General features: G+C 47.1%; 1 protein-coding gene across 5 annotated transcripts in view; it reads left to right on the top strand.

Annotated features, from left to right (window-relative positions):
• Nucleotides 1–27909, top strand: part of LOC144762286 (uncharacterized) — a 729681-nt gene that overhangs the window by 332713 nt on the left and 369059 nt on the right. For all 5 annotated transcript variants that reach the window (XM_078647423.1, XM_078647425.1, XM_078647427.1 and 2 more), the window contains one exon: nt 4777–6063. In XM_078647423.1, coding sequence (XP_078503549.1) covers nt 4777–6063 — 1287 coding nt within the window. The remainder of the gene's footprint in view (nt 1–4776; nt 6064–27909) is intronic.

Raw genomic sequence — 27909 nt, 5'->3', positions numbered from 1 at the left:
GAGCCTACGAGGCAGAGGAGCTGACATCAGCACTCCTGGTTTCGTTTCTTTAGATGGGCTTTGGGCCGGCAACTTTTCATAGGCAGACAAGCTTCACTGCAGTTCTGCTCCAGAGTTGGCTCGTCTCTGCAGAAAGCAGTCAGCCTCTCCTGTTGCTGTGTCGCCAGACAGTGCCCATGGGCTCTCACTGCGTATGTTGGTGAATGTTCGTTTTACTGTTAATGGAGTTACAGCTCTAGTTTATGGCAAGGATTAATAACAAGACTAAGAATGGAACGACGGAGAAGTAATGGACTGTTCTAATTAGGGCCTCGCAATGCTGGCAAATGGCCGGAGGGAAGCCAGATGGGGGCGGGAGAGCCTGGTGGGGGGGCGGGAATGCGAGGGAGGAGAAGTGTGGCAGGCGGGTTAGGGAGATGCGTGGAGGGAAGCCGGATGGGGGCGGGAGAGCCTGGTGGGGGGGCGGGAATGCGAGCGAGGGGAGGAGAAGTGTTTTAGGCGGATTAGGGAGATGCGCGTGCTTGTGTGGCCACGTGACCCGCTTTTGTGGCCACGTGACCTCACATGCACTGTGAAGAAACCGCAGTGGTTTCACTAGTCGATCGAGCCCTTGAATTTTCGCCTATTACATTCGCAAGCGAATGATAATAGGCGAAACCTAAAAAGCCTCAGTTGACCCTAACAATCTCAAACATGTTTGTATGATCTCCCTGCTTCCCTACCCAGCGAACCTTCTCAGGAAAGCCATCAATCATCAGCTCACCAAATTCCTGGAACAAAACCACCTACTGTATGCCTCTCAATCAGGATTCCGTGCCAACCACAGCACTCGGACTGCGCTGATTGCCACTGCAGATGACATCAGAGCCCCCCTCGACCTCTCCGCTGCATTCGACAGTCTCCCATAACACCCTCATCAACAGACGCAACAACATAGGCATACAGCACGACCCCTCAAGTGGATTGCCTCTTTCCTTAGAGGAAGCACACAGAGCATCAGATTTCCTCCCTTCACCTCCACACCCAAAGACGACATATGCAGTGCATCACAAGGATTGTCCCTCAGCACCTCCCTGTTCAACATCTACTTGACCTTCCTCGCAGATGGCAGATTCCACAAACTTAACATAATGTCCTATGCAGACAATATTCAACTGATCTTCTTGCTCATGAGGACTCCGCCAAAGCCAGCTTCTGCAACTCCATGACTAACATAGCCAAATGGATGAGACAACTGCCTCCAACTCGACTCCGACAAAGCTGAAGTATTGATCTTTGGGGAAAAACACCTCTACATGGAATCACAGCTGGTGGCTTGCAGAACTCTGACCCACACCGACCGCGCACGCAACCTCGGCATCATCCTCGACAGCCAACTGACCATGAAATGACAAGTCAACGAAGTCTCTTCTTCCTGCTTCCACACACTTCGTATGCTCCACATAATCTTCGGATGGATTCCAACCAACACCAGAAAGACTGTCACTAAGGCCCTCGCCACCAGCTGCCTCGAATACAGCAACACCCTCTATGCCGGCATCTCCATCCAGCTTATCTGAAGACTCCAGAACATACAGAATGCTACCAGACTCATCCTGGACCTCCCCAAACCAACCCACATCACCTCCACTTGAGCAACCTCTACTGGCTCCCCATCCAGAAAAGATGCCCGTTCAAGATCCTCATGCATGCCTACAAAACCTACCATGACCTAGGACCTGCTTACCTCAGCCATCGACAGAACTTCCTCCAACAAGCTAGACACATACGCTCCTTTTCACTCGCCCTCTCACACAACTTCCACATCTGCTGCACCTGTGGCGGGAGCCGCTCCTACTCCTGCATCGCAGCTAAGACCTGGAACGACCGCTCCTTTCAGCTCCGTATGGCCCCCTTGCTGGCAGACTTCAAAAAGAGAGTCAAGACCTGGCTCTTTGAAGACACAGCGCCCAGATACCCTTAAGGGTGACCGTCAATGCCTTCACTGCATCCTGCTTCTGCACCTGAAGAAGCGGATACAGATTTTCAAATGGATCCCAAGAGACACAAGAAAAGCAGTCAGTCACACTCTACTGACCAGCAAATTGGACTACGGAAACACCCTCCATGCTGGGATCATTAAGCAACTCATTAGAAGCCTACAAACCATCCAGAACTCGGCAGCCAGGTTTATCTTCAACCTCTCACGCAGAACTTACATTTCACTGCACGTCAGAGGCTTCAGTGGGTTCCTGAAACACAATTGTGCTCATTCCAAACTCCTCACACACACATTCAAATTGCTTTACAACTGAGGCCCCACCTATCAGAACAGTTAAATCTCCTTCTACCAACCACTCAGACACCTGTCCCCAGAACTCCTACTCACACTTCCCACGCATACACAGAACTAGACCAGAAGGACGTGCATTCTCATACATTGTTCCCAAAGCGTGGAACTACCTCCCACTCCACATCGGAGCCTCTTCCTCTTTGAATTTCGCAAGAAGCTGAAGACCTACTTGTGTCAACTTCCACTTGGGTTTCTGCTGTGCCACACATCTGCTAGACAATCATAGAGCTGCATGATATTCAACATTGCTTGCACTGCAGTCCACATCTACAATGTAGAAGTAGCAACCAGCGCTGACCGTGCCATAGTGCCTTTTTGTATTGCAAGACGTGAAGCAGTATGGAAGGAGGTGAAGGGCAGGAGCCAACACAGAAGTAGGGCGAGCTGGGGCCACACGGACAGCAGGATGTGAGGGAGGGACTGTGATCAAGCACATACCTAATGGAGGGTGGGAGGAAGGGGGCAAGCGGATAGACAGCAGAGGCTCGGAAGACATACTGGGTGAACATCGAGGTTTTGGTGGGCGGAGTAAACAAGGGAGACTTCTTAAAAAGATTCACTCTTGTTGAAAGCTTAAAGAGAAAGAATATTTGGACTAACAAAAAAGAGCTCAGGAAGGACACAATGCGTTCAGGCTCTAAGGGAGGTACATACACATGAAGAAAGAAGCCTACAGCTGCTGACCCCTAAAAAGCAAAGAAATGCGTGACAAAGGCACATAATGGTAAGCAATGCTGGACCTCTGAGCCACTGTTGGAAAACAAAAGGTTGCGAAGAGACATCAGGGCAGTCTAGTTTGGGTCATATGCGTTGATCTGTGTCAGAGGGTTGTCCCCCATTATCCCTTTTACAGTAAGATATTTACACTCAACATCTGAGATTTTTCTAATATGTCAGAACTGTAAGACCTTTGTTCTTATTATAGTCATTCATTTACAGTACATGGTTTATGATGGAAAGTAGTAATGTACTTCTCATCCCCTAGCAAAATTACCCTCCGTCTTTGTAGTCAGACACGTCTCCTGCAGGAGCGTCACTGCAACATCATTTTTATGCTGACACCCTCTTAGCATTCTGAGATTGTTTAGCCCCTTCACATTCAACAGATCATGTGCAAGTTCAAAGCAAATCATCAATACCTATCTTAGTGTTTGATTCTAGAACTGTCACTCTATATCACCTCTTGTTGAAATCTGTCTGGTACCCTGTGTATCAGACATGTCTTTTGTTTCCACGGTCTAGATTAGCACACTAATCCTGCCTCCTGCCTTAAAGGAACACTCCTACTGCAAATGAATATCCCCCCTCCTTGAGAATTGAAAGTATATGGGCTCTGTAGGAACTCATAACTCTGTGATGTAACCTACAATGTCACATGTGGGGGGGGCTGTCACTGCCAGCAAGTCTCAGCCTGGCCCAAGTATCCATTTCATGTATTCAAAGAGCACCTCCCTTCTATCTAGGATGTTCCACTGGGCATCCCCTCCACATACTTAAAATGTTAGTTACCTTTGTGAGAGCTGCCAAGCATCCTTCATCATGTAATAGACCCTCACAGAACCGTAGTGATATTGAGATAGTACAAAGGAAGAGAAGGGAGAGGCACTCCAACATCAGATCTATTTACAACTCTTGACAGACATCAATTGCGATATCCTGCTGTTGCTGTAAACTCAGTCCCCTACAGTTTACATTTGCAGCTTGCATCAAACTTTAACAAGTCCTGTTGAGAAAGTGAATAACAAATCCTATATAACGGACCTCTCATAAAAAAGCATTATAACAATTGGTTGTCTATTTTGTCCTGCGTAATTCTGTTCTTGAACAAATAAGAGTGATGCCACATCTCTATCAGAGGAGCGGGTACTCGGGACTCTTGAGACCCAAGTTCTCTACCTGCCCCACCTCCAGATTATAGCCAAACTTCCCATTGTCCTTAATGAACTTCATGGCCTCTTGAGTGTTAATAAAGATGTGCTCTTTACTTTTACTTTCAACATTGCAGGGTGCTGTATCTTAGTCCTACCCTAGCTGCTGGAGCCTATACTTCACTGTAATGCAAGCCTTCCTGACAGCCATCTTGAAATTAGAAAAATTGGAGATAGGCATACCATCATAATGCAGAACTTTTTTCCCTGGTCATGCACAATGTTTTTGAAATATTAAAATGTATTATCTCTACTTTATTGGTGTCTTCAGGATGTTGTATAAAAAGCAGCTATACTTGTGGTTTGAGATACAATGCTTATTTTATCTTCGAAGGCAGAGGTACTTTGGACTAGATTGCAACCTAACTGTTGGAGTGCAGACGTCTTAATTCAGATTTTATTCCTGGAGTTCATCTTTGCATGGATAAGAACAGCTATGAATATTCTATCTTGATGATATCTTAGCTTTCTTGTTAAATTCATAGCGTAATTGATATCTTTTCTTTTGTATTCCAGCATGAATCCATTGTGAGCAGCTCTACATCCTTGACATCTGCACCTCCTCCTGCAACTTCTCCTATCACATCTACTTCATCCCCACAAACTAGCAACAATTCCTTCTCCTCTCAGGTTGAAACCTTACTCAAAATCTTTAACAAGGCTGCAAATAGTGACACAACGGGTAAACAAACTCAAGATGGATTATATGATCACAGTCCTTTCTCCACAGATGGCATCAAAGATCAGAGGGCGTCTGAGGCAAAAGAACAGAGCACATCCTTTAGTGCTGACTTTCTCTTTCCTCACGAGAAAGCCAGTCAGGATGTCAGTGGATTCCCAAATATTTCAGACATGGCAACACGCCATTCCAAGGCACCACAAAGTAAACAACAAATTCTTGAAAGAATTGAAGATGAGGAGAAATTCCTTTATGGTGATGATGATGGTAAACCTAACCCGTCATTAAATAAGAAAAACCCACCAAGTAATTTGGACAAATCTGCAAACAAATCCCCTGCACCGCAGGGATCTGACGCTCCTCCAGAAAAAACAGACCATGAACTTTCAGCAATCCATGATTTGCTCAAGACAATTGGACTTGATATGGATGTCGGTGAAGTTGGCCAGCTGACTGCTCGCACACAGGAGCGACTTTATGGCAAAAAGCCAGTTTCTCATTCTCCAGATCGCCGCATCTCTGATCCTAGAAAACCAGACTCCTGGGAGCTGCGCCGAAGTAGGAGTGATACTCGGTCTCCAGAATCTCCAGTGATAGCTTCCCAGGCATCTGACAAAGATCTTCAGCCAGCATCTAAGGCACAGATTAAAGATGCAACAGTTGGGCAAGAAAATCTTGTTTCTGATAGAGCCCCAAATACTGTAGTTACTCAGACCATAACAGCCCCCATCCCAACCCCCTCACCTGACACTACCAAAGGACAGAAGCCATTGAACAGTGGTCCAGCACCTAAAACAGTGCAGCAACATGGACAGAACACAGCACCTGGTTGGCAAAGGACCCAGCCTTCACAGATTTCCACTCAGATAAAATCCAGCAGTCAGATTTCACCTAAACACCCACCTACCAAAGGAGGCCACTGTTCACAGCGTCATTCTAATTTAATTTCAGTGCCAACCACGATTGAGAGTAATGACAGCTCTAATCTTGAAGTGACTCCAATAGCTGAGCCCCCACAGCCTTTAAGGAAAGATGAAGTAGCTCAGAATCCAACAGACATGCAACAATTGAAGCTTGACGTAAAGGAACCATCTACTACAGTCCAAGAGCCTCAGAAAGAGAAGGTGAGCCCACTTTGTTTGTATTTAAAGACTAATGGCAGATATCAGATGTGCTTGGAGGTTATGGAAAGGCTGACCTCTTGAATCTTATGCGTTGAGTAACTTTAAAATGTGCTTTCTTTTTACATCCTGGCCTCTAATGCTCTACTTATTATTTTTGTATATAAATCATGCAGCATTTGTGGCCATAAAAAAGCCTGTTTAAATAATTTCACTGTGATGCATATGGCCATGTCTGAACTGGGGTGGCTGAGTGGGCTAAAGAACGGTGATGGATTAAACCCAGATCCGTTGACTGGGGGTGAGTGCTTGTATTGTCAGCGCTCCGTCCATCATTTCCTTTGTTTTTTCTTTGTTCGCCATAAGTTGGTAGGGTATGCTCAGACGTGAGTCCCTTGCTCACTTTGCCACTGGATTCAAGCAAGCCGGGCTGAAGACGGCTGAAATGCCAGAAACCGGTCCTCGGTAGCTTGTTTCCGATCCAGGGAAGGCATGGCTTGGCAGTTCGGGCTGGACTGTTCCCATGAGGCACAGGGTCAGAATGATTTGCATATGGCCATGTCTGAACTGGGGTGGCAGAGTGGGCTAAGGAATGGTGTTGGATTAAACCTAGATCAGTTGACTGGGGGTGAGTGCTTGTATTGTCAACGCTCCATCCATCATTTCCTTTGGTTTTTCTAAATAATTTCACTGTCACTAGCACAAGACATAGTTCTGAGCTGATGGTAGATGTGTTGGCAAATTGTTATTTTTTCAAGCGTTGGCCAAGATCTTTTGTTTTTAATAAAATGTCATATACAATACAAACCTACAGGGACAGTTAGTCGACCCTGTTAATCATTTGTTATGCTGCCTGTAGTATCATTCCTATTTTGCTTCCACGTACCAAAGCATAGGGTAAGCACAGGGTAAGCTCACTTCAGCAGTTGGCTTTCCTGACTGCCCTTGCCCAATGTGATCATCCGCACAATAATTAGTTCCTTTCATCACCATGGATTACTTAGTGCACGTATGCTTATACATTGAAAAGGTTTGGATCCATACCAGAGCTACTGACTTTACTAGTATCAGTTTTTTTCTTTTTTAGTAGAAATAAGTGGTATTTTCTGAAAGACCAGTCGTATTAGAAATATTGCTTTTATGTGGCTAATTAACCAACAAATAAAATTGGGTTGTTATAAGGTTCCTATTCGGGTGCCCTTTTTAGACCTTTGACAAGTATCAGACAGAGGTTATTGGAAGCAGGTAAATTCAGCCCATATCTGAGGAGATTGATTGATCGATCGATTGTTTGCCTGCCCCCTTATTTTCAACACTTAGCTTGAAGTCTTTACAGCTTGTTTCGTGCGGTTTCGTATTTTCCAGAGCATTCTTCGATGCATTAACTGAATGCTGATCAGTGGAAGCAGACTTAAAGGCCCTAGTCTACATTAGAATGCCTTAAGCTATTAAATGCAAGTGAGAAGTTTGTTTTTTAAGTTTGTTTCTCTGAAATGAACCTCTAAAGGGTTTTTAGTTCCTGCCTTCATTTCTACCATCTTTAGCAACTGAAATTGTCTTGCCTTATATGCAACGAAGCTGCCTTGTGTTGGCTGCCATAAGGAGATTCTGGCTCAACTATGGGAACGCAGTGCAGGTTGACAAAACTAAAGCTTCTTTAGCTAGTCTACAAGCAATAAAAAATACTGCACCACAATATCACTAGAACCAGCAAATTCAGTGTTGCCAAACCCCCATTAATTGAAGAACATGGTCTACCTTTTCTGGCTATTATCTTTTAAATCTCTTTATGATCTCCTTTCGATTTCTCTTTAAGATCGCTTCAGGCATACTGCACAAACCGTTTTTTCAAACATCTGAAGCGGTATTCCCTCTCCCGACCTCTGTGCTCCTTAATCATCGCGCGTTTTAACAACCAAGGGCTAGATGTAGGTAAATCTAATTTACCAATTCATAAATACCAAATTTTACCGATTCGGTATTTATGAAACGGTAAATTAGAAGTAGGCAGATGTAGGTAAATTTTCTTTTACATTTACCGAATCTGTAAGATTCGGTATTTACCGATTCGGTAAATACCGAATCGGTATTTCCCATTGATTCCTATGGGCCTTGAAGCCCATAGGAATCAATGGGAAATACCAAATCGGTATTTACCGATTCGGTAAATACCGAATCCTGGCAGGGGGAACGGGGTGTCACTCTGACACCCTGTAGCACCCTAATTGCAGGCTTGTGCATACATGCCCTTAGGGCATGTCTGTGTGTCACATGGCATAGGTGTACATGCACAGACGTGCATGTACACTTGAATTCTGTATTTTACCACCCAATAGGATTGGGTGGTAAATACTGACTCCTAAAGGGCCTGTGGCACTCTTTGAAGTGCCAGCTACATCTGGATTTACCGAATCGGTAAATATACCGATTCGGTATTTTACCGAATCGGTATATTTCCCGATTCGGTAAATTTACCGAATCGGTAAAAAATTTGCCCCCTACATTAGAAAACCCTAATACCGGTCGGTAGCGGCCGAATTCGGCCGTTACCGACCGGTATTAGGGCTCCTACATCTGGCCCCTGATGATCAGCGCAAGATTTTTCTCACTTTGTCCTCCAACCTCAAATTCCATGCTCTAGTATGCATAATTCATTCTGCACCTCAGGAAAGCAACTCAAGACCTGGCCTTTTACTAGTGCCCTTTACTAGCATCATAGGTTCTTTTTCTGTTAAATGTCCTGCAGGTTCTTTTTCTGTGAAAAGTCATCTGATTTTAAAACCGCTGTAGAAAATCCATTCAGCATAACACAAATTAAACCCCACATCTGACTTTCACACTGCTCTCGGCCACTTTGTTTACTCGTGGTACTTACCCACCCTGATTTTGTGCTCAGTTATAGATTTGAATTAATCTGAAAATTACCATGACCCGGTAGCTCTGTTAAGGTGGATTTCGAAAGCAAGGCTCAACTTTTCCATTCATATTTGTATTGTGGTTAGTCGTGTCTTCCATTGGCCTCTGGGAGTTCTTGTCCTCTAGCTGTTTTGTCTTCTATTGGCCTTTTTTTTATCCCTCTGTTGCGTAATGGTATCCACACACTTTCTTTGACCTGAACTTTGCAAATGTAATAGCCCAAACCTTTAGACATTCCAGACAATACCAGTGGTGATAAGTGCCAAATAAACTGCAATAATGCCTTCTTCCCAGAGCTTTCCTAAATGATGATCGAGGTAGTTATTTTAGTCATTGGTGATGTTTCATATCAACTCAATCTCATGGGTATATATGGATGCCTCTCATGTGGTGTAATAATGCTTCTGGTACTCCTCAGTACCATGATATGAAAAAATGAGTCTTGCAGGCTACCTGAATGAACCTCTAAGCTCTCATTGCATTTGAGGGGTATCCTCTTTCGATCTTTTCTTTCCTGATCCCCGTTAGACCAGGTCATTTCAACATCTATTTGAGATGCTTTGTTGTGGGCCTAGTCCTCTCCCAGTAGAATATCAGATCTGCATAGTTCTCTACCGACGGTATCCTCATGAAAGTCATAGGCACTGAATTGCCGTACCCACATGCAGTATCCGGAGCACTTAAAAAAATTAATATATCTGTATGTGCGCAAGCTATTTTAAGAGACATAAAAGTGCATATAAATAGAACAAGCACTGGCGTTGCCAATAGGTCTCGCAGTAGGAAAGTTAGAGCTATTGGTTTTGTAAATGACAAAGCCCTTTATGTTTTTAAAATGAAAAGAAAAATGAAAGGCATTGTTATTTGCAATTGTAATAGCTCCAACTTTCCTACTGCGAGACCTATTGGCAACGCCAGTGCTATTTAAATGACAGAGAAATGCATTTATTTACCCGTTTAACCATTTGCTGCGAACTTGTGAGACGTGGATGACGGACCAGTTGGAGTATTAAACACTAGTTGAAGGGGAAAGCTATTCGCAATTAAATAAACATTTGAAAAACAAGCCCTGGAAGCATGCACAGTATTTGTAAACGTAAAGTTAGCCCCGTCTACCATGCTGAAACAAAGCACTGCGGCCGTTTTGGTGGCGCTATGTGATCAAAGAAAAGGGCGCAGCCTCCCGATCAAAATTAAAGTTGAAATCAACATTCTAACAAGGGGAGCCCAACTGTGTAAAGTTCACACATGACCGACGTCATGCTGGTTAATGGCACACAACTCGCTTGTCACCATTAAACACCTACACTTTATAATTACAGTAGTCATTATTTATGTTGCCGGACAATAAAAGCCCTTATTTAAAATAAAAAAATGCAGATAGAATGCATTGACATTCCACGTGTACACAAAGGAATAACTAGCCACCAGGTATCCTGGGGAGGATGTGGCGTTACTGCCAGAGATGCCAACTTTATAACTGTGGAGCTAAGTCGGAGTCCCGGCATCGACTCGATAGCCTGTGATTCTGACAAAACACCTTATCTTCCGATGGGCTAAAACTAAACAAGGAAAAGACAAGTGTGTATGCTGAATTCAGCGTATATTCATAAGTATAGGTGGTGTGAACGGAGGGGAACAAGCAGTATTACTCAGGTATTGAAGGATGTGGGGGAAAGAAAGTTAATTCTCTGCTCCTTAAGAATGGTGTCTACACCGTGGCTGACAGGCGGGTGAGGTTAGTTGTGTACGTTTGATACTGCAAACTCGCCGGAATGCAAATAATGGGCACAAGTAATGCTACTTGCGGGGGTGGCAGGTAATCACTGTAAAGATACGCTCAATGGTAGGGGGTATGGAAGGGGAACATGGATATCATGGAACGCTGCGTGCCGAGAAGGAGAGGCGGGGGTAGCGGGTACATGCGGGTGTAGCTGGTAATCATTGCAAAAATGCGCCCGTTAGGTTAAAAGATTTCGGAAAGGGAGTTTCGCCCGGCGCTGCGTGCTGATGAAGCAGACAGACGCTGCGTTATTGCCTCATGAAAAGGGCAGGTAAGCTAAATGTCTGCTGGCATTTAGGAAGCAAGTCCAGTCAGTCGACTGAGGTGTGATCTTACCTTATTGATGAAGTAAAGCGGTCTCTGCGGTCCAAGGAACAAGAAGAGTTCCGGAACGGGCCGCGGAATGATATATGGTGATTCCTAGTCTAACGTCAGAGTCTCTTGCTGTCATAACAAGCTGCTAACTCATGGAGGCAACAGAAGAGTTACTAAACAGAATGTCATGAATAAAACATAGTCATGTCGGTCTTAAAATTCAACAAGCACAGCAGCCTCTAATAGACAACAAACAGAAACACGAGAGACGGCCTGCGGCCGTCAAAGTGAAGTGGACACGGCGGGAGGGGGCGGAGCAGGGAGAGCGGCATGAGGGTGTGAAGCAGCAGGGGCCTGAGACGAGGCCGCCTTGCCTTTGATGTGGTAATGCGAGGCAAGCGGCTGGTGGCATTGTGCACGCGCTTTCACGTGCACTGGAAGAAATCGCCTGGGAATCGCCTGATCTCGGTAAGCTCTGTTTAAGCCACAATATATCGAGCTCCCGCTCAATGCGCATGCGCATTGAGATAGGTCGCTCGACCTAAAAACCCGTCTGTCAGATTATAAAATGGCTAGAAATGGCCAAATTATTTAACTTTTAATTAAAAAACTTCCCTATTGTAGTAACACTAACCATGTTAAGGGACCCCACATATCTTTCACCAACCTTTTAAAAAATATTTTCTGTATAAAGGAAAAATAAAGGAAATGCATAATAGGATTGTTAGCACATTGGCTGCACAGCTAGTTTAGCAAACTGACACAGTGCCTTTGAAGCCTCGCTGACCTCTGTCTTTTTGGCTATATTTAAAAGAAAATCCTTTTTGAAAAGCTGTTTAAACTAACCCCACTTGAAGTCTCTTGCGACTAGAGAGAGTTTCTAATATATGTCTGAAAGGAGTTCGCTATTGTTTCCAGTAAAAATGCTCTTACTACTAGTTAAGTGCCCTGCCTGTGGCAAGAAAAAAGCTCGTACATATCCTTGTAACCTCTGCATAGTATGTGTTCCTGAAGACCATCCTCCAAAAACTGCAAAATGTTTAGAAGAACCCTAAAGGACAGGCAGGATCATACTGCCCAGGCTACAGGAGAGGCATGAGAAGATAACTTCAGGACATCAGGAGAGGAAAAAAGGAGATTTGCCACCAACCTCTTCACATTGTTCATGCTCTAGAGACCACCCAAGAGGTAAATCTAAACAACGAAGGGAACCTGACAAATTCATTGCCGATCAACGTGGTTATCTATGACATAAAAAACAGGTCCTGCCGCCACATCCTTGCTGTTGAGGCAAGGTATTTCTCCATCATCAAGACTTTTTAAGTTGAGGTCGAGACTGCTGTTTTATGTTAAATGCTAGACCTCCATCGACGTATAGAGTAGGAACCCACCATCGATGCAGAGACTAACGCCATCAACCTCGACCCTAAAACAGTCTCATTCAATGTCAAAACCTCCTTCCACTACTTCTCGGTCACAGAGACATACAGCGAATTGGCTCCCTCATCTGAAGAGAAGATCATTGCCGCACTCTTTAAACTTGAAGTATTCCAGGACTTAGTCACCCACAAGGGATGTTGCACTTGTGGTCAGCTTATCTGCTAATCCTTAGTAACAAAGGTGTATGTGTTTTTCTCCAGTACCACCAACTGCATTCATTTTGTCACAGGAATCAAACTCACCAGTGGCTTCTTGGGTCTGACGAGAAAAGGGATGTACTAAATCTGGGACTCCTAGAAGATCTGACAAAAGGCAGATTTAGATCTACTTAAAGACATCATAGATGGTTATTCGCACACGACCTCTAAACAACTTTATCTACTGTCGTCAATTATAGATACATCTCCAATACTGTTAGATTCTCCACCAGCTTTAATGCCTCCAGTAGATGACATGAATACTTTTAATGAAGTTTTGGTTAGGGGAGTTGCCAAACCAAACATTCCTATGACATCACCTACTACTTTTAATACATGATATTCAAGACTCTCCTTCACAAATCTTTAAGGCCTTTAGTTCCAGGCCTCTTGGAATCTGTCTTGCAACTGTTTGTGGCACCAGCTTCTATGAAGTTGTCACCGGAGCCTTCCTCAGATTGCTTATCTCGGCTGCGAAGAAATCACATGGTTGCGTCTTCATCCACTGTTTCTCCTGAAAAGTGTAGTAAACACATGGATTCTTCATGAAGGAAGATAGTGCACTTTACAAATACATGTAAAGTAATATATCACCTACGAAGGTATCCTGCTGCTGAGTAGATAGGTGTACCTAGCCCAGTCTATTGTAGCTTGGTTAATTGAAAATCCATGTCTTCAGCTTCTTGTAGTATTCAGCTGGATCTCACAGTGCCAACATACTGGCCCCTTCAAGAATCCCTCAGGCAAACAGCCCTCCAAGAAGTCCAGCTAGTTCTCCCTCCAAGATTCCATGCACATCTGCAGCCGCTCGAGAAAAGATAGAGGAGCAGCTAGATCACTACAGACCATGCAGCCTTCAAAACCACAGTCAGCATACACCGCTGCCTCATCAGAACAACAAAGACAGCCATCAAGGAACACATCATCGCCAGGACACACAACAGCAAAGTACTCTTCGCCATAGTTAGAGACTTTGCCAAAACCAGCACAGAGAAAGCAGACATCCTCCATACCAAGACCTCTGTGACAACCTCGCCACCTTCTTCCACCGCAAGATCAAGGTGATCTGCGACAGCTTTGCAACCGAAGACTCGCCCACCTCACATGCAACCACTGCACCCAATGGATCCAGCCCCCAGAAGACCTTAACCAACTGGACTACCCTCACCTCTGACAACACCCTCAGGAACATGGAGAGAATACACTCTGGAGCCCCCAGATCCCTGCCCTCACCACATCTTCAACAAAACTGGCATCTCCATCGCCTGAACTGTGCTGCACCATCAACTGCTCCATCGAGTCCGCAACTTTCCCACAAGACTGGAAGCACACAGAGATCAACCTCCTGCTGTAGAAACCTTCTGCTGACCTGACGCACCTCAAGAACTACAGACGCATGATGGGAAATCCCCCATTTTTGCATGGTTACTGTAGGAAATAGGATCTGTATTCATGGTTACCCCCAGTGTTTGCTGCTGTTCTGTGTTATGACTAGTCTGACTCTGATCCTGCTAATCAGGACCCCAGTCACTGTGCTTTCTCCCTAAATTTGACAGTAGTAAGTACTTTGGTATCATCCCAATTGGCTACTGGTGTACCCATGTAATAGTATATGGTACTAAGGTACCCATGGCATACGTACACCAGGGGTCTCCTGGGGGCTGCAGCATGTATTATGCCACCCATGAGAGACCATTCAAACTGTGACTACAGGCCTGCCATTACAGCCTGTGCAAGTTGGAGCTAGCACCACTTAAGACCGATATAAGTTTCCTTATACCTGAGGTCACTGCACTTTTATAGTTTTTAAGTCACCCCTAAGGCAGGCCTTTCAATCCTGAAGGCAGGGTGCTAGATTTTAAGTGTAAGGGCACCCCTGCATTAGCAGGGCACCCCCTAGTCGATTCTCCAGGCTTTGTAAGTGCGGTCAGCCATTTTCATACATATAGTGGCCATGTGCCATTACGCTATAGCTAACTATATATATTGGCTGTGCCGAACTTGGGCATGTTTGTTATCAAACATGTTGGAATCCTATTCCAAAACCGGTACCAGTGTTGGAGGTATGATTCCATGCATTGGGGGGCTGCTCTGGGAATCTCCCAGTACTCCTGGTAACAGCCTACCAGGGTCTACCAGCAAGCTACTGCTTCTGTCGACCTCACTATTCTGCACTGCTGAGCTGAGCTTTAGCAAGGGAAGGTAGAGCAATAGGTTTCATGTCACAGGGAGATGTGACCACCACCCAGAGAAAACGTAGCGTATTGGGCTGTGATGGGGGTGCTTGCCAGCGCCACCAGACTGCCTTGAATGGCACATTTGGTGCCCTCCTTACATATTCCAATTTGAGCCAGTTCAGGGAGTACTTGGCTCTTGCGCGAATCTCGACAAAGGACATTTGAGTATCCTCTCCTCTGTACAGCTCCTCTTGGAGGGACCCTCGAATCGGTTCAACCATTTTCCTAGGGTACTTAAGGGCTTACCTGTAGGTAGCTCTTCAGATTCATTGTGGGACAAGATTCAAACCCAAAACCACTTCGACCGTCTGGGTATATTGGACTTCGCCTGGAACCGAGACTGCACCAAGGATGGCTCCTGCTGTTCCTGGTCCCGCTGTTCTTTAAGTTTATCCAGTATAATGGGTGTCTTTCATAGATTCACATGCCTGAATCATTCCCCGTCGTCGATATGGGAGTCCCCGGTACATAGAAAAGTAATGTCCTATAGACCTACATAGAGAAAAGTAGGCCTAAGGGCCTTGCCTTAGTAGCCTATCTGTGTCCTTTTGTAAAAAGGACCAAATTCTAGAAGGTAGCCAATTAGCTACCACCTCCCTCTAGAACCTTCCTGTCAGGAGCCTCAGTCTCTCAGATTTTCTACCGCACGTTGTGCTAGGGAGTCTCCACCTGAGTTCTCCTCAGGTTTCCTAGTTTTATCTCTTTTCCTAACAGAAATTGGATATTTCATTCTAAACTCAACTATGACTGATCAACAGAAGAAAGGACTCTTCAGGGCGTGCTCATCTTGTGGTAAGAAAAGACTCCACGTAGATGACAAGCATGAAACTTGCCTTTACTGTCTTTATCCAGACCATTCACCTAAGGACTGTCGAATTTGTAGAACATTCTCTACAAAGACACTTAAAGACAGAGAAGGAAGACTGCTCCTCTGGTTGAACAGACTCAAAACCAGAGACGACCTGTGTGAGAAGTTGGCCTGATATGCAGTGCTCACTGTTCTAGTGATCACTATGTATCATTCCAAACGACCCTTATTGATGATTGGTTGTAAGTCAACCTGATAGACCAGCTATCCTAGTAGCATGGACAAGAGCAGTCTTTAGGCTAAACTCTAGAGGGCGTGTTAAGCCAGCTGTTTTACCATCACATTTACCCTTTGAACACCAAGTGAAAGGACACCACACAAGTTGTTATGAAAATAAAGTATATTTATTTATAACAAGACTACCCTGAACTCTTTGAGTCAGGGAGCTAAGCACAATACAAAACTCTTAAAGAAATACTGAAAGTCGCACAATTTACACAAATGCCCGAGGGGCACGAAAAACCATATACTACAAAAGTGGAATGCGAATAACTAGCAGGTAAGTAACTATTCTCAGAGGCTTTGGGATCGCTAGGACTAGACTACTGAACCTTTAGATTACGAGCAGGAGGCCTAGGGAGATCGGGTGCAGAGTGTGCACTCTCACGCGGGATGCGGAACAAAGTCTATGGAGGCTAGTAAATGCAAAGTTACAGTTATCGGACGAATCCGACTAGATAGGCTGAAAACGAAAAAGGATCTGGACACTTAGATAGTTAAGCTATGCTGGAGCACCGAAATGCTCAGGTTACCTAGCCCAGGGGCTGCGGCTGCATAGGTCTGAAAAGACGTCGGGAATCCTCGTTGCAGTCTATGGAGCCTGAAAGAAGAAGTTGCTGGCAGGCGACCAGTGATGAAGTTCGATGTGATCCAAGCCTGGATCGATGAAGATGGATACCTGTAAGCAGAGGGGACCAAGTCCTGAATCACTAGCCAGTGATTAGGTGGGCACCAGGATGGCACCGGGCGAAGTCACCTCGACCAGGTGAGTGGGCGACGCTGGGCTCTGCAGTCTCTCGGACCAGGAGGCGTTGTCGGCGACCAGGATGGAGGTGCGAGCTGTCCCACGAAGGTATCTGCTGTCGACGTCGCTGGACCCAGGATTGGGGCAACAACTCTTGGCAAATGCAAGCCCACGCGGTGGACTCAAGATGGCGTCTGGAGTGGACCAGGAGGGTCAGGGGTGCTCCTCTGTTGGAGGGGAGCCAGGGCTAGTCTGGAGCAACCAGACCAGCGGTGTTGTCGTCGTGGTTCGTCGTCAGAAGGGCCACTAGCCAACGGGCAAGTGACCTGGACAACGCGGTGAGCAGCAAAGAGCAGAAGGGCCCCACGCAGATCTCGTGGATGCAAGGGGGCTGGACTTCGGTGCTGGAGCTGCTCAGGGTCGGGGCTTCTCAAACCCCAAAGCACTCACTCGAGGATCCCTCGGCGGTCGTGCTGGGCAAGGGTCGTGCAGTCTTGAAGATGGCCGGTCCCTCGAGGTCTCGTCACACCCACGAATCTCAGCTGGGCTGATGATGCAGGTAGAGGTCAGAGGTGCCAGGGAAGCCGGTTCTCGTCGAGCTGGGCAGTCTTGATCCGGAGGAGAGACTTGCAGCAAAACAGCGATGCTTGGATGGTGCCTGCGGGTGCAGGGTGGCTACTCCTTAGCCACAAGGGAGAGTCTTCAGAAGTAGTTCAAGAGTCCTTTCGTGGAAAGTAGTCAAGATTCAGAATTATCTAATTTGGGAAGGGGGCCTGCTCCTACCTTTATTCTCAAAAAGGGGGCTGGCACGCGACTAGGTCCTGCCCATGGGTGTGACCAGGAAGGGGGTGGTTACACCCCTCTCCTTTGTCCGGTCTCTCCCCAGCTCAGGGGCTGGTGTGCCCCAGGAACTGGTTTGAGCCGGCCTATGCACAGTGAGCACCGGGGTGCCACTTGCAGTCACCTTCCTCTCACGCCCTGCCTACCTGGGATACACATAACCCTGTCTGGGATGGTGCTAGCACCGCCCCTGACAGGAAACCCTTTGTCCAAGCCTCCCGCGCTGGAAGGACTCCCAGCAGCAGGAGGGCAGACTTGTGTCTCGGTGGCAGCATCCATTTTGTGGAGCTGAGGCTATGTTCAACTTTAACCGGGGTTACAGGCTACCAACATGTCTTCTCCCTCTAGAGGGGTGGAATGCTACCCCCGTCGCCAGAACTGGCGAGGGGGTAGTATTCCAAAGCGTATGACACCTTACACGACATGTTTAGATAATGTCAGACCAAAGTTACCATAACCGCGAGGATTATAAGGCACTTAAGAGTATATGGTCTGACGCTATCATGGAAACGGCTAAGGGATAGATCCCGAAAGCCGCAGACAGGCTCAGCTCATGCCAGAGCACCATCTCACACGATTCCAAGCACTCTGCCTTCAGGATTGTTAAGGCCTGCCATAGGAGTGACTGATAGGAGATCTGTGTGCCCATTCTAGGTTTTAGATATAGGTATACTATATCTAAAGCAAGGGGTGATTACACCACCTCGCTCCCAGTTGTCAAGCAGCCAGTTGTGTCTGTTTAGTTAGTCAGCCCAGGGGTGGCATAATACATGCTGCAGCCCCTGGGAGACTTCTGGGTGCACCTCTGCCCTGGGTACAGGGACTTGGAGAGGGCCCAGTGCCAATTCAGTACCTGGGTACAATTTGGAATAGAGAGAACAGCTAGGCTGTGGGTCTGATTAGCAGGCCCACAGCCAGGGAAAGTCGTAAACCAGTGAAGCAAAAAGCAAAAATGTGGGTGATCATAGGATTGCAGACCCTACTCTCCTACAACCTGGAATCTTCAGAGGACGGTGAGATGGCTTCAGTTTCCTCAAAATTATCCTTGAAGAGGCCAAGGGTTGCTTCCCCTAGCCCTACAAACGTTCCTCCTAAGAAGACTGCCAATAAGTCTTCAGAGGCAAGATCTACCACGTCTGACAAGGAGGCTCCTTCTTTCAGGAAACCTGTGCAGTCGTCGACCACGATTTCGTCGACGCTTCCCTCAGTGCTGAGAAAAACCATCTCCACAGTCTATGTCTCTACATCGACGACGACGATATCGACGACGGCGTCGTCAGCATATTCATCTACGACGACGACCACTCCATCGTCGACGGCAGGTAAGCCAGTGTCGTCGATTGTCCTCATAAAAAAGCACTCGACGTTGCTTAAGATTCCGTCGACGACGTAGACGATGACAGTGTCGACGACGAAGCCAAAACCGTCGACGCCTGCACCGTCGACGAAGACTTCGACGACGGTCAAAACATAGTCGTCGACGAAGACGCTGCCGTCGAGCGCCCCATCGACGACAAAGACACCGTCGACGAGCACACCGTCGACGCCAAAGACACCGTCGACGAGCACACCGCTGACGACGAAGACACCGTCGACGACGAAGACACCGTCGACGAGCACACCGTTGACGAAGGTACCGTCGACGAAGATACCGTCGACGGGCTCACCGTCGGAAATCAGTCGACGACGACACCGTCGACGAAGCCATCAACGACTACACCGTCGACGCCATGGAAACAATCTGATTTGGTTCCACCCAAAAAGAGTCCAAAAAATCCCATTACACCGGATTTAACATCTCCAAGTAGGGTTCAAAAATTACCCCCATCCTGTCTCCTACAAGACGACGAATCGGACGATGACCAGTACGGTCAGGCCACCAGTCCCTCGGATCTCATCGTAAAGTGCCAAAGCACAGATGAAGATGGCGATGATGTAGTATTTACAGAGGAATCTGTACACTCACAGGTACAGACGCAGGTCACACCTATGGTGTGCCTTCCAGTATCCATAGTCTCGGACCTCCAGTACTTGATCCAAGACTACAAGAAGCGATTTCCTGAATCGGCAACGGCCCCGTCAACGGAGAAAACTCCAGTGTCATCCGGGCCAACCTCATCTCCAAGACCGTCACCTTTGGTGATCCGTCGGGAGAGAGAAACAGTACATCATACCCCGTCTTCTGATGACGAGGGCGAGGAACCAGAAGGGGAGGTACGGGACGACCAGTCCGACCACAGAGATGATGAAGACTACATCGCTCCATCTCCAGCCACACCAGAACCCACTACGTCTGATTCCCCGCCGGCAGACATTGTCGGATTCCACAATTTAGTGGAGCGAGCAGCCACGAGATTCCACATGACTATGGAATCACATGAAACAGACTGTTTCCTATATGATTTTAAAGACCTAGTCAGAAAAACAACAAGATCAATCAATCAATCAATCAAGGCATTTATATAGCGCACTACTCACCCACATATGGGAACAAGGGAAACCAATGATGCAGACACCAGCCTCGGTCTCCGCAATGGTACATAGACTAGACAAAAAATATAAAGCACCATCAACAGCGCCAGCATGCCTTACTGGACATCCAAAACCAGATTCTGTAGTCACACAGGCGGCTCAAAAGAACTCTAGAAACCCGTCCTCTCCATTGTCAGCACCACCAGACAAGGAAGGCAGGAAACTAGACGGTATTGGCAAACGCTTTTCAACCACGTCAGCCATGACCATCAAAGTAGCTAACGCCATTGCACTACTTGGACGCTACAATAGGCAATTGTAGGAGGACATTGCCCCATATCTGACAGAACTGCCTGATAACTTAAAGGAGGAAGTTCAATCACTCCTTAAGGAGGGACAAACGTCGGCATCAGAACTTATTGATTGTGCTGTAGATGTCGCAATGACCGGCTTCAGACAACTAGCAGGTGCCGCGGTCTTGCGAAGACAAGGGTGGCTCAAGGCGACATCCTTTCGTCAAGAAATACAAACTAAAGTACTCGACATGCCCTACGACGGCCAACACCTCTTTGGGGAGAAAATAGACAAGGCCTTACAGACAATCAAAAAAGACACTGCACGAGCGCTTGGCACGTTGCAGTTTAAAAACCAGTCCTTTCGAGGGAACAGGGGTAGAGGTCAGCCCTCTTATAGAGGATCATACCACAGCAAACCCTCATATTCATACAACCAAGGCCGGTCGCAATACCAGCAGCGACAACAGCCACAAGGACGTCAGACCTCGTACGGGAGGTCTAACTACAGGGGAAAAAATCAAAGGAAACCCACTGGCGAACGCCAATGACCGTTTCCGGCAGCCAGTCCATCCACCATCTCGTTCTTTAAAAATTGGAGGAAAACTAACACACTTCCTCCACAATTGGAGATCAATAACAGATCGGTGGGTGCTCCAATTGATCCAATACGGACATTCATTGGAATTCGATTCAATTCCCCCAATAACTCCTCCTCGCAAGCTCCAACACAGGCACTTACGATTACTCCTTCAAGAAGTCTCTTCGATATTAAAGAAAGGAGCAATAGAGCGAGTTCCACCAGCTCACAAGGGGAAGGGATTTTATTCCCGCTTCTTTCTAATACAACAGAAACGGAAAAAATGGAGGCCCATCCTAGATCTCAGGGCACTCAATACATTCTTGAAGAGCCAATAGTTTCGGATGGTGACTATCCAAGAGATCTTGGGCTCACTGGAGGAAGGAGACTTTGACGTCTTTAGATCTACAAGACGCGTATTATCACATCCCAATTCACAAACGCCACAGAAAATTCCTCAGATTCGCAGTAGCAGGACAACACTACCAATTCTGTGTCCTCCCATTTGGCCTCAAATCGGAGCCTCGAATTTTCACCAAGTGCCTCTTCCCGGTGGCAGCTTTCTTACGGCAGAATGGACACCAAATCTTCCCCTACCTGGCCGACTGGCTGGTGAAAGCACCATCTATGACAGGCGCAGCAGAGTCTTCCAACGCCTGTCTCAAACTTTTCCAGCAACTGGGCTTGACGCTCAATCACGAGAAGTCTAACTTACAGCCTTCCAAAGTCCTTACCTTTCTTGGGGCCACTTTGAACACGGAATGTACAAAAGCATTCCCATCACAAGAGAGGAAACACAAACTGATTGCTCTGGCCACCGCAGTGGCTTCAAAGAAAACCCTACTGGTCCGTACTTTCAAGTCCCTGCTTGGGATGATGTCCTCGTGCATCCTGCTTATTCCACACTGTCTGCTCAGGATGCGCCCTCTGCAAGAGGCCTTGACCAGGCAGTGGACTCAGAGCACAGGCTCTTTCGAGGATCACATCGTGATTACTCAACAAATCATCAAGGCCTTACTCTGGTGGAGGACACCCAAAAACCTCTCAAGGATTACCATTCCTGCTACCTGCAACCCCACACGTAATAACTACGGATGCCTCTCTAGAAGGATGGGGAGCGGTCCTTCAAGAATTACAGATCAGTGGCAAGTGGACGGACCAGGAGAGGCAGCTCCATATCAACCTCCTAGAGCTGAGGGCAGTTTTCCTATCTCTGCAGGCCTTCCTCCCGCGCATCAGAAACTCACCAGTGCTGGTCAGAACAGACAACACCACGACTAGGCACTACTTGAACAAGCAGGGAGGGTCGCGTTCGCTGACACTATCTCGGGAATCGCAGAAAATTTGGAACTGGCTAGTGCTACACAATATCACGCTGATAGCAGAGTATGTCCCAGGCAAGGACAACGTCATAGCAGATGCTCTAAGCAGACAAAGATCCCTGTCCCACGAATGGGAACTCGATCAGAAAGTGCTGAATCGCATCTTCTCAGAATGGGGGAGTCCGCAGATCGACCTCTGTGCCACCAGGGAGAACGCCAAATGCCACAACTTAGCAAGTTGGCATCCCCAGTTGCGGTCCCTCGGAAATGCATTTTCCATCGCCTGGCGCAACGTGTTTGCGTACGCATTTCCGCCATTTCCCCCTCATACCAAGAGTCATTCGGAAGATGCAAACGGAGCGATGCACTCTGATTCTAATTGCCCCGTTCTGGCCGAGACAACATTGGTTCACGGACCTCCATCGCCTCTCAGTCCAACCACCAATCAATCTGGGCCAACATCCATCACTACTAACGATGTCCAAAGGTCAGGTACTGCACCCGAATCTGAAATCTCTCAGATTATCGGCATGGCTCCTGAGCACCGAGAATTCTGCCAACTAGACATTCCGCAGGAGTGCAAGGATGTCCTCGCGAAAGCAAGAGCAGACAGCACAAACAAGACCTATTCCTTGAAATGGAAACGCTTCTGCATTTGGTGTAAGGACAAAGGTCTCCACCCTTTCCGGGTTTCTCCAGCTATTGCCATATCTCTTACACCTGGCACAATCGGGACTTGCACATGCCTCTATCAGAGTTCATCTGGCAGCAATTTCCCGGTTTACGAGGATGTCAAAAGGGCCCTCTATCTGGTCCAACAGGTTGATAAAGCAATTCCTTAAGGGGCTCTACAGATCCTTCCCTCGACCAAGAAGAGTTCCACCAACATGGCATCTCAATGTGGTACTCAATCAATTGATGAAACACCCTTTCGAGCCAATCCATAGGGCGGATCTCAAATATATCTCCTGGAAGACAGCCCTTCTATTGGCTCTGACCTCAGCCAGAAGGGTCAGCGAACTACAGGCTCTTTCCATACAAGATCCTTTCATGCAGTTCAAAGAGGATAGAGTGATTCTAAGAACAAATCCTCGATTTATTCCTAAGGTCCCGTCGGACTTCCATTTAAATGAACCATTAGTCCTCAGTTCATTCTTCCCAAATCCAAGTACCGCAGCTGAAAGATCCCTACATTCCTTGGACCTGAAGAGGTGTCTTAAGTTTTATCTACACAAAACAAAGCATTTCAGAAAAACGAAGCAGCTTTTCATAGCTTTCAGCAGACCAAGGAAGGGCATGCCACTTTCCAAACAGAGCATTTCACAATGGATATCCTCTGCAATTGCATTTTGCCATGAAAAGGCCGGAAGGCCATTACAATCCACAGTACGAGCTCATTCTACGAGAGCTATGTCAACATCAGCTGCACTATTTGCTGGAGTGCCAATACTGGACATTTGCAGAGCAGCGACCTGGAAGTCTCTACATACCTTCACCAGGCACTACTGCCTGGATATGGAAGTGATGCAGGATACAGCCGTGGGCCAGGCTGTGCTTCGCCACCTATTCCTGTGAGGTGAGCCCTCCTCCTTCCCACCTTCCTTCACTGGTATGCACATTTATTTACTTATTTATTGTTACTTGTTGATGGTTCTTAGTCGCATGATATGTATTATCTACAGACTGGTATATGCTGTTCCATCAGAAATGTGCATAATATATTGCTTGCTACTCTGATTCAGGCATGTGAATCTATGAAAGACACCCATAATACTGGATAAGAAATGCGTTACTTACCTGTAACTGCAGTTATCCAGTATTGGTGTCTTTCATAGATTCACATGCAACCCTCCCGCCTCCCCTGGAAGGTCTCACCTCTCTCTCTCTCTCTAACATGTATGACGCCTACCTAGCTTGGTGCGTACGAAAATCTGAGAGACTGAGGCTCCTGACAGGAAGGTTCTAGAGGGAGGTGGTAGCTGATTGGCTACCTTCTGGAATTTGGTCCTTTTTACAAAAGGACATAGATAGGCTACTAAGGCAAGGCCCTTAGGCCTACTTTTCTCTATGTATGTCAATAGGACATTACTTTTCTATGTACCGGGGACTCCCATCTCGACGACGGGGAATGATTCAGGCATGTGAATCTATGAAAGACACCAATACTGGATAACTGCAGTTACAGGTAAGTAACGCATTTCTTTCTTCGTCGCCTGTGCTTCATCCAGGTTCCTCTCCAGGCCTGTGGGCATCAGACACCCAAAGGAATCTCCATTGGACTGAAGGAGTCACTTCCCTGTAGACACTGACCGGTCTGCTGTTCTGGACGTCCCACAGACTCCGAAAGGCTCAGCAACATAGGTGGTGGTTCTGCACCTCCCTTGAGGCCTGACCTTTCCTCTCAGCAAGTTTACGGCTAATATCCTTCGTCTGAACTGCTGCAACACAACCCCTGTGCACTGCGTCGACTTGCCGTTGCCAAGACTTGTTGGCTCTGTCCTCCAGAGATCTTCGGGCTACAAGAAGTTCCAGCATCTCTTTCTGCCAAGATCTTCGTACTCCCCTTATCCTCTGCACTGTGGGCCTGCATCTTTGGTAAGTTGCGCAAGGTCCACGTGCGACTCCTGTGTCTTCGGCCTGTGGGTCATCCTTGAAGGTCTTCTTTGGCTTTAGTGGGCTCCCCTGCTTGCTCTGGCCTTCTTTGACTCTCCTGCAATTAGTGAGTCCCTTGGTCGTTGCTGGTCCCAATGTTGCTCCTTTTTATTTTACCATGTATGTTGCTGCTGCCAATGCTTGTTTGTGTCCCCGCCGGACACCAACCCCCTGGTTCTCGACTTCAGACGTTGGACAGCACGTGAACGGCTCCTGGTCTTCCACACCGTTGCCTGGTCCTCACAGCTACAGCGAAATGGTAACCATCATCACTCCTACATCTTCTGTCATTGGTGGTCATTGCTCTTCCGTGCCTCCTGGTCCTCTCCTAGCGGCATAGACTCTGTCCCCTCTGCTTGCAGGTTCTCCACTTCAAGAATCCACCCTTGGATTCTACCGGACTCTTTAACCTTCTTCTCCAGTGGCATCTTCACTGAAGTCCTCCATTGTGGTCTATGGCGGTTTCCGACGTCACTTCGCACCCAGCTTCCCTGGTGTATGTATCCTGGTTCCTGGGGTTTCCTGGGTGGGTCAAAACTGCATCTGCTACTTTCCCATTGACTTGCATTGAGTATGCAGATGTGTTTCCACTCTGCACACAGCCTGGTAAAACAAGCTGCTTAACACTGCTTCTGGACTATGCCTGGAGGCTGCTCTCCACAGCTACCACTTAGAGAGCTTTCTAAGGATCGTCTGGATTAATGCAAGGTGCTTCACTCATATAAGTGTGCACCACATGCTAAGCCAGCCTCCTACTGTTACCCCCTAACTTTTTGCCAGATACCTGATGCCAACTTGACTGAGTGTGTGCTAGGATCCTGCTAATCTGGCCCCAGCACCTGTCTTTTCCCCCAAAACTGTACCTTTGTACCCCCAGTTGGCACACCTCTGGGCCACATGCAAGTTCCTAATAAAAACTACTTCTGGTACCAAGGGCCTTGTGACCAGAGAGGGCTGAGGGCATAGATGCATGAGCAATATGCCCCTACTGGGTTTGTGCAATTCACAAACATTGTAAGTGGTGTGACGGCATTTTAAGTGTATGGCCTGGGAGTTTGTCAACACAAACAGCCCCATGATGTCTCTACTGAAGTCTGGTAAGTTTGGTTTCAAACTTCCCAGCATATTAAACCGACGCTAAAAAAAAATAAAAAATAGTGTCAGATTTAATGAAAAATTCACAGAGGGCATCTTAGAGATTCCCTTCTGAAAAACTACCATCTCTGGTATGGTTCTTGACTGGTACCCAGCCATCTGCCACCCCCAGACCGGTTTCTGGACCTCTCTGGGTCCGGCAACAAAACACATCCTGGGCAGCGGTGTCCTGCCTCCTCCCCTATGATGGGCAGAGTCCTTATAGAGGAAGCTTCAAAGGCCTGCCACCTTGAGTAGCTACCTCCAGCCTTTCGCTGTTATTAGCAACTAGCTCCCACCGGTTCTGTCCCCTATTTTGCACGCAAGAACAGACTGTAAAACCTGGCCAGGAAGGGAGATGTGCCCACCTTTGCCAACCCCACCCCCTCACGTGAGGGATGTGAGGTAAAGTACACATCACAGTACCCGCCATCTTGAAGATGGGGGAACGCTAAATTCAGAAAGAGGCTTGTTCCTCTTTCCCACTGGAGGGTGGCATACTAGGGTGTGTATACACCCCAAGGGAGGGACTCATTGGGCCCAACATGCATACCCCTGTAATGCCCCTAAATCTAGTATTTTGGGGCCACCCTGAACCTTGCCTTTTTCAGAGTCGACGTGACCAGAAGGACCAAAGAGCCATAGTTCAGAAAAGGACGAACACTGCTTTGGCACAAGCGCTACCGGTCTCTCTCCTGCTCTGAACTCCTGCAAGCTGACTCTGCATGTCTTGCAGCCAGCAGCCTCCAAGAACCCCGGAGACCTGCCCTGCCTTCAGACAGAACTACTTTGTTCGACGTATGTGAGCTGTAGATTACATGCTTTGCATACTCCTTCCATCTAGTGTTGGGTCCGAATCCTTGCAAGTTTTTACTTCGAAGAAGTCTTTCCAATCATGAGGTAGACTCCTCCTCCTTTCGATAATAGTGCTCATGTGCATTGACTCCATTGTTAAATAGTTTTTACTGCCATCTGGTTCGGACGGGAATTGTGTTCTCTGGTTCGACACTGTTTCTCCGGTTTCCCTTAGTACACAAGAGACTCGCCCTCAATGGTATTGTTTTCGATCGCGTAATCCCATTCTCCGCGTATCGTATTAATTTTTTAAAAAACGTTTTCGATCTGTAGCTCGTGGAAGGCCTTCAGGCCTACCTGCATCGATCCGCTACACAGTTGATGGAACGGACTCAATTTAAATTCTGCCCTCTGTGCCCCGCAAAATATCCGCTCACCGATTCACAAGAAGTGTGTAACCTGTGCTTGTCTCCGGAGCGCAGAGAACAGGACTGGCGAGGCGCGTAAGGCCTTCCGATTGAAAAAGATGCTTCGCGACCGCCTGGCTCGACGTCGCAACATGCAGATTCAACACACAAGTTCCATTCCGGAACTCTTGGGAGAAGCTTCGGGACAAGCGGCCGGAGACGCAATGGGAACCGAGGAAGAACAAGAGTCTATCTCCATCTCCGACTGCGGCTCAGCCACGGGTAGCCAATCAAGATCGCGCAGGTGTTGCCTTATGCTATATCTTACAGGAATTTTTTGCTGCGTTCTGGACTATCTGCAGCCTGTTCAAAAGGTAGCCTGGCAGGCCAATGTACAGGGCATTCGCATAATCGATACGCGAAAGGATTAAGGCACGAGTAACCTTTTCCTTGGCTGCCCTAGGCAGGAGGGGAGAAATTTTATGAGTGATTTAAGAGTGCCAAAGCATTGCCCAGCTAGCTTCTTAATCTGTGTAGTAAAAGATTTTCGTCGAACCAAATTCCTAGGTTTTTAGTGGGCAGACCCACGGAATTAGGCATTGGATAGTCTGCCAGCCAAAGCAATTCCCTGAAC

This window comes from Lissotriton helveticus, chromosome 6 (assembly GCF_964261635.1).
Source record: "Lissotriton helveticus chromosome 6, aLisHel1.1, whole genome shotgun sequence".
Taxonomy (NCBI): Eukaryota; Metazoa; Chordata; class Amphibia; order Caudata; family Salamandridae; genus Lissotriton; species Lissotriton helveticus.
Note: the sequence above shows the minus strand (reverse complement) of the source record. Positions and strands in the feature narration are given on the sequence as shown.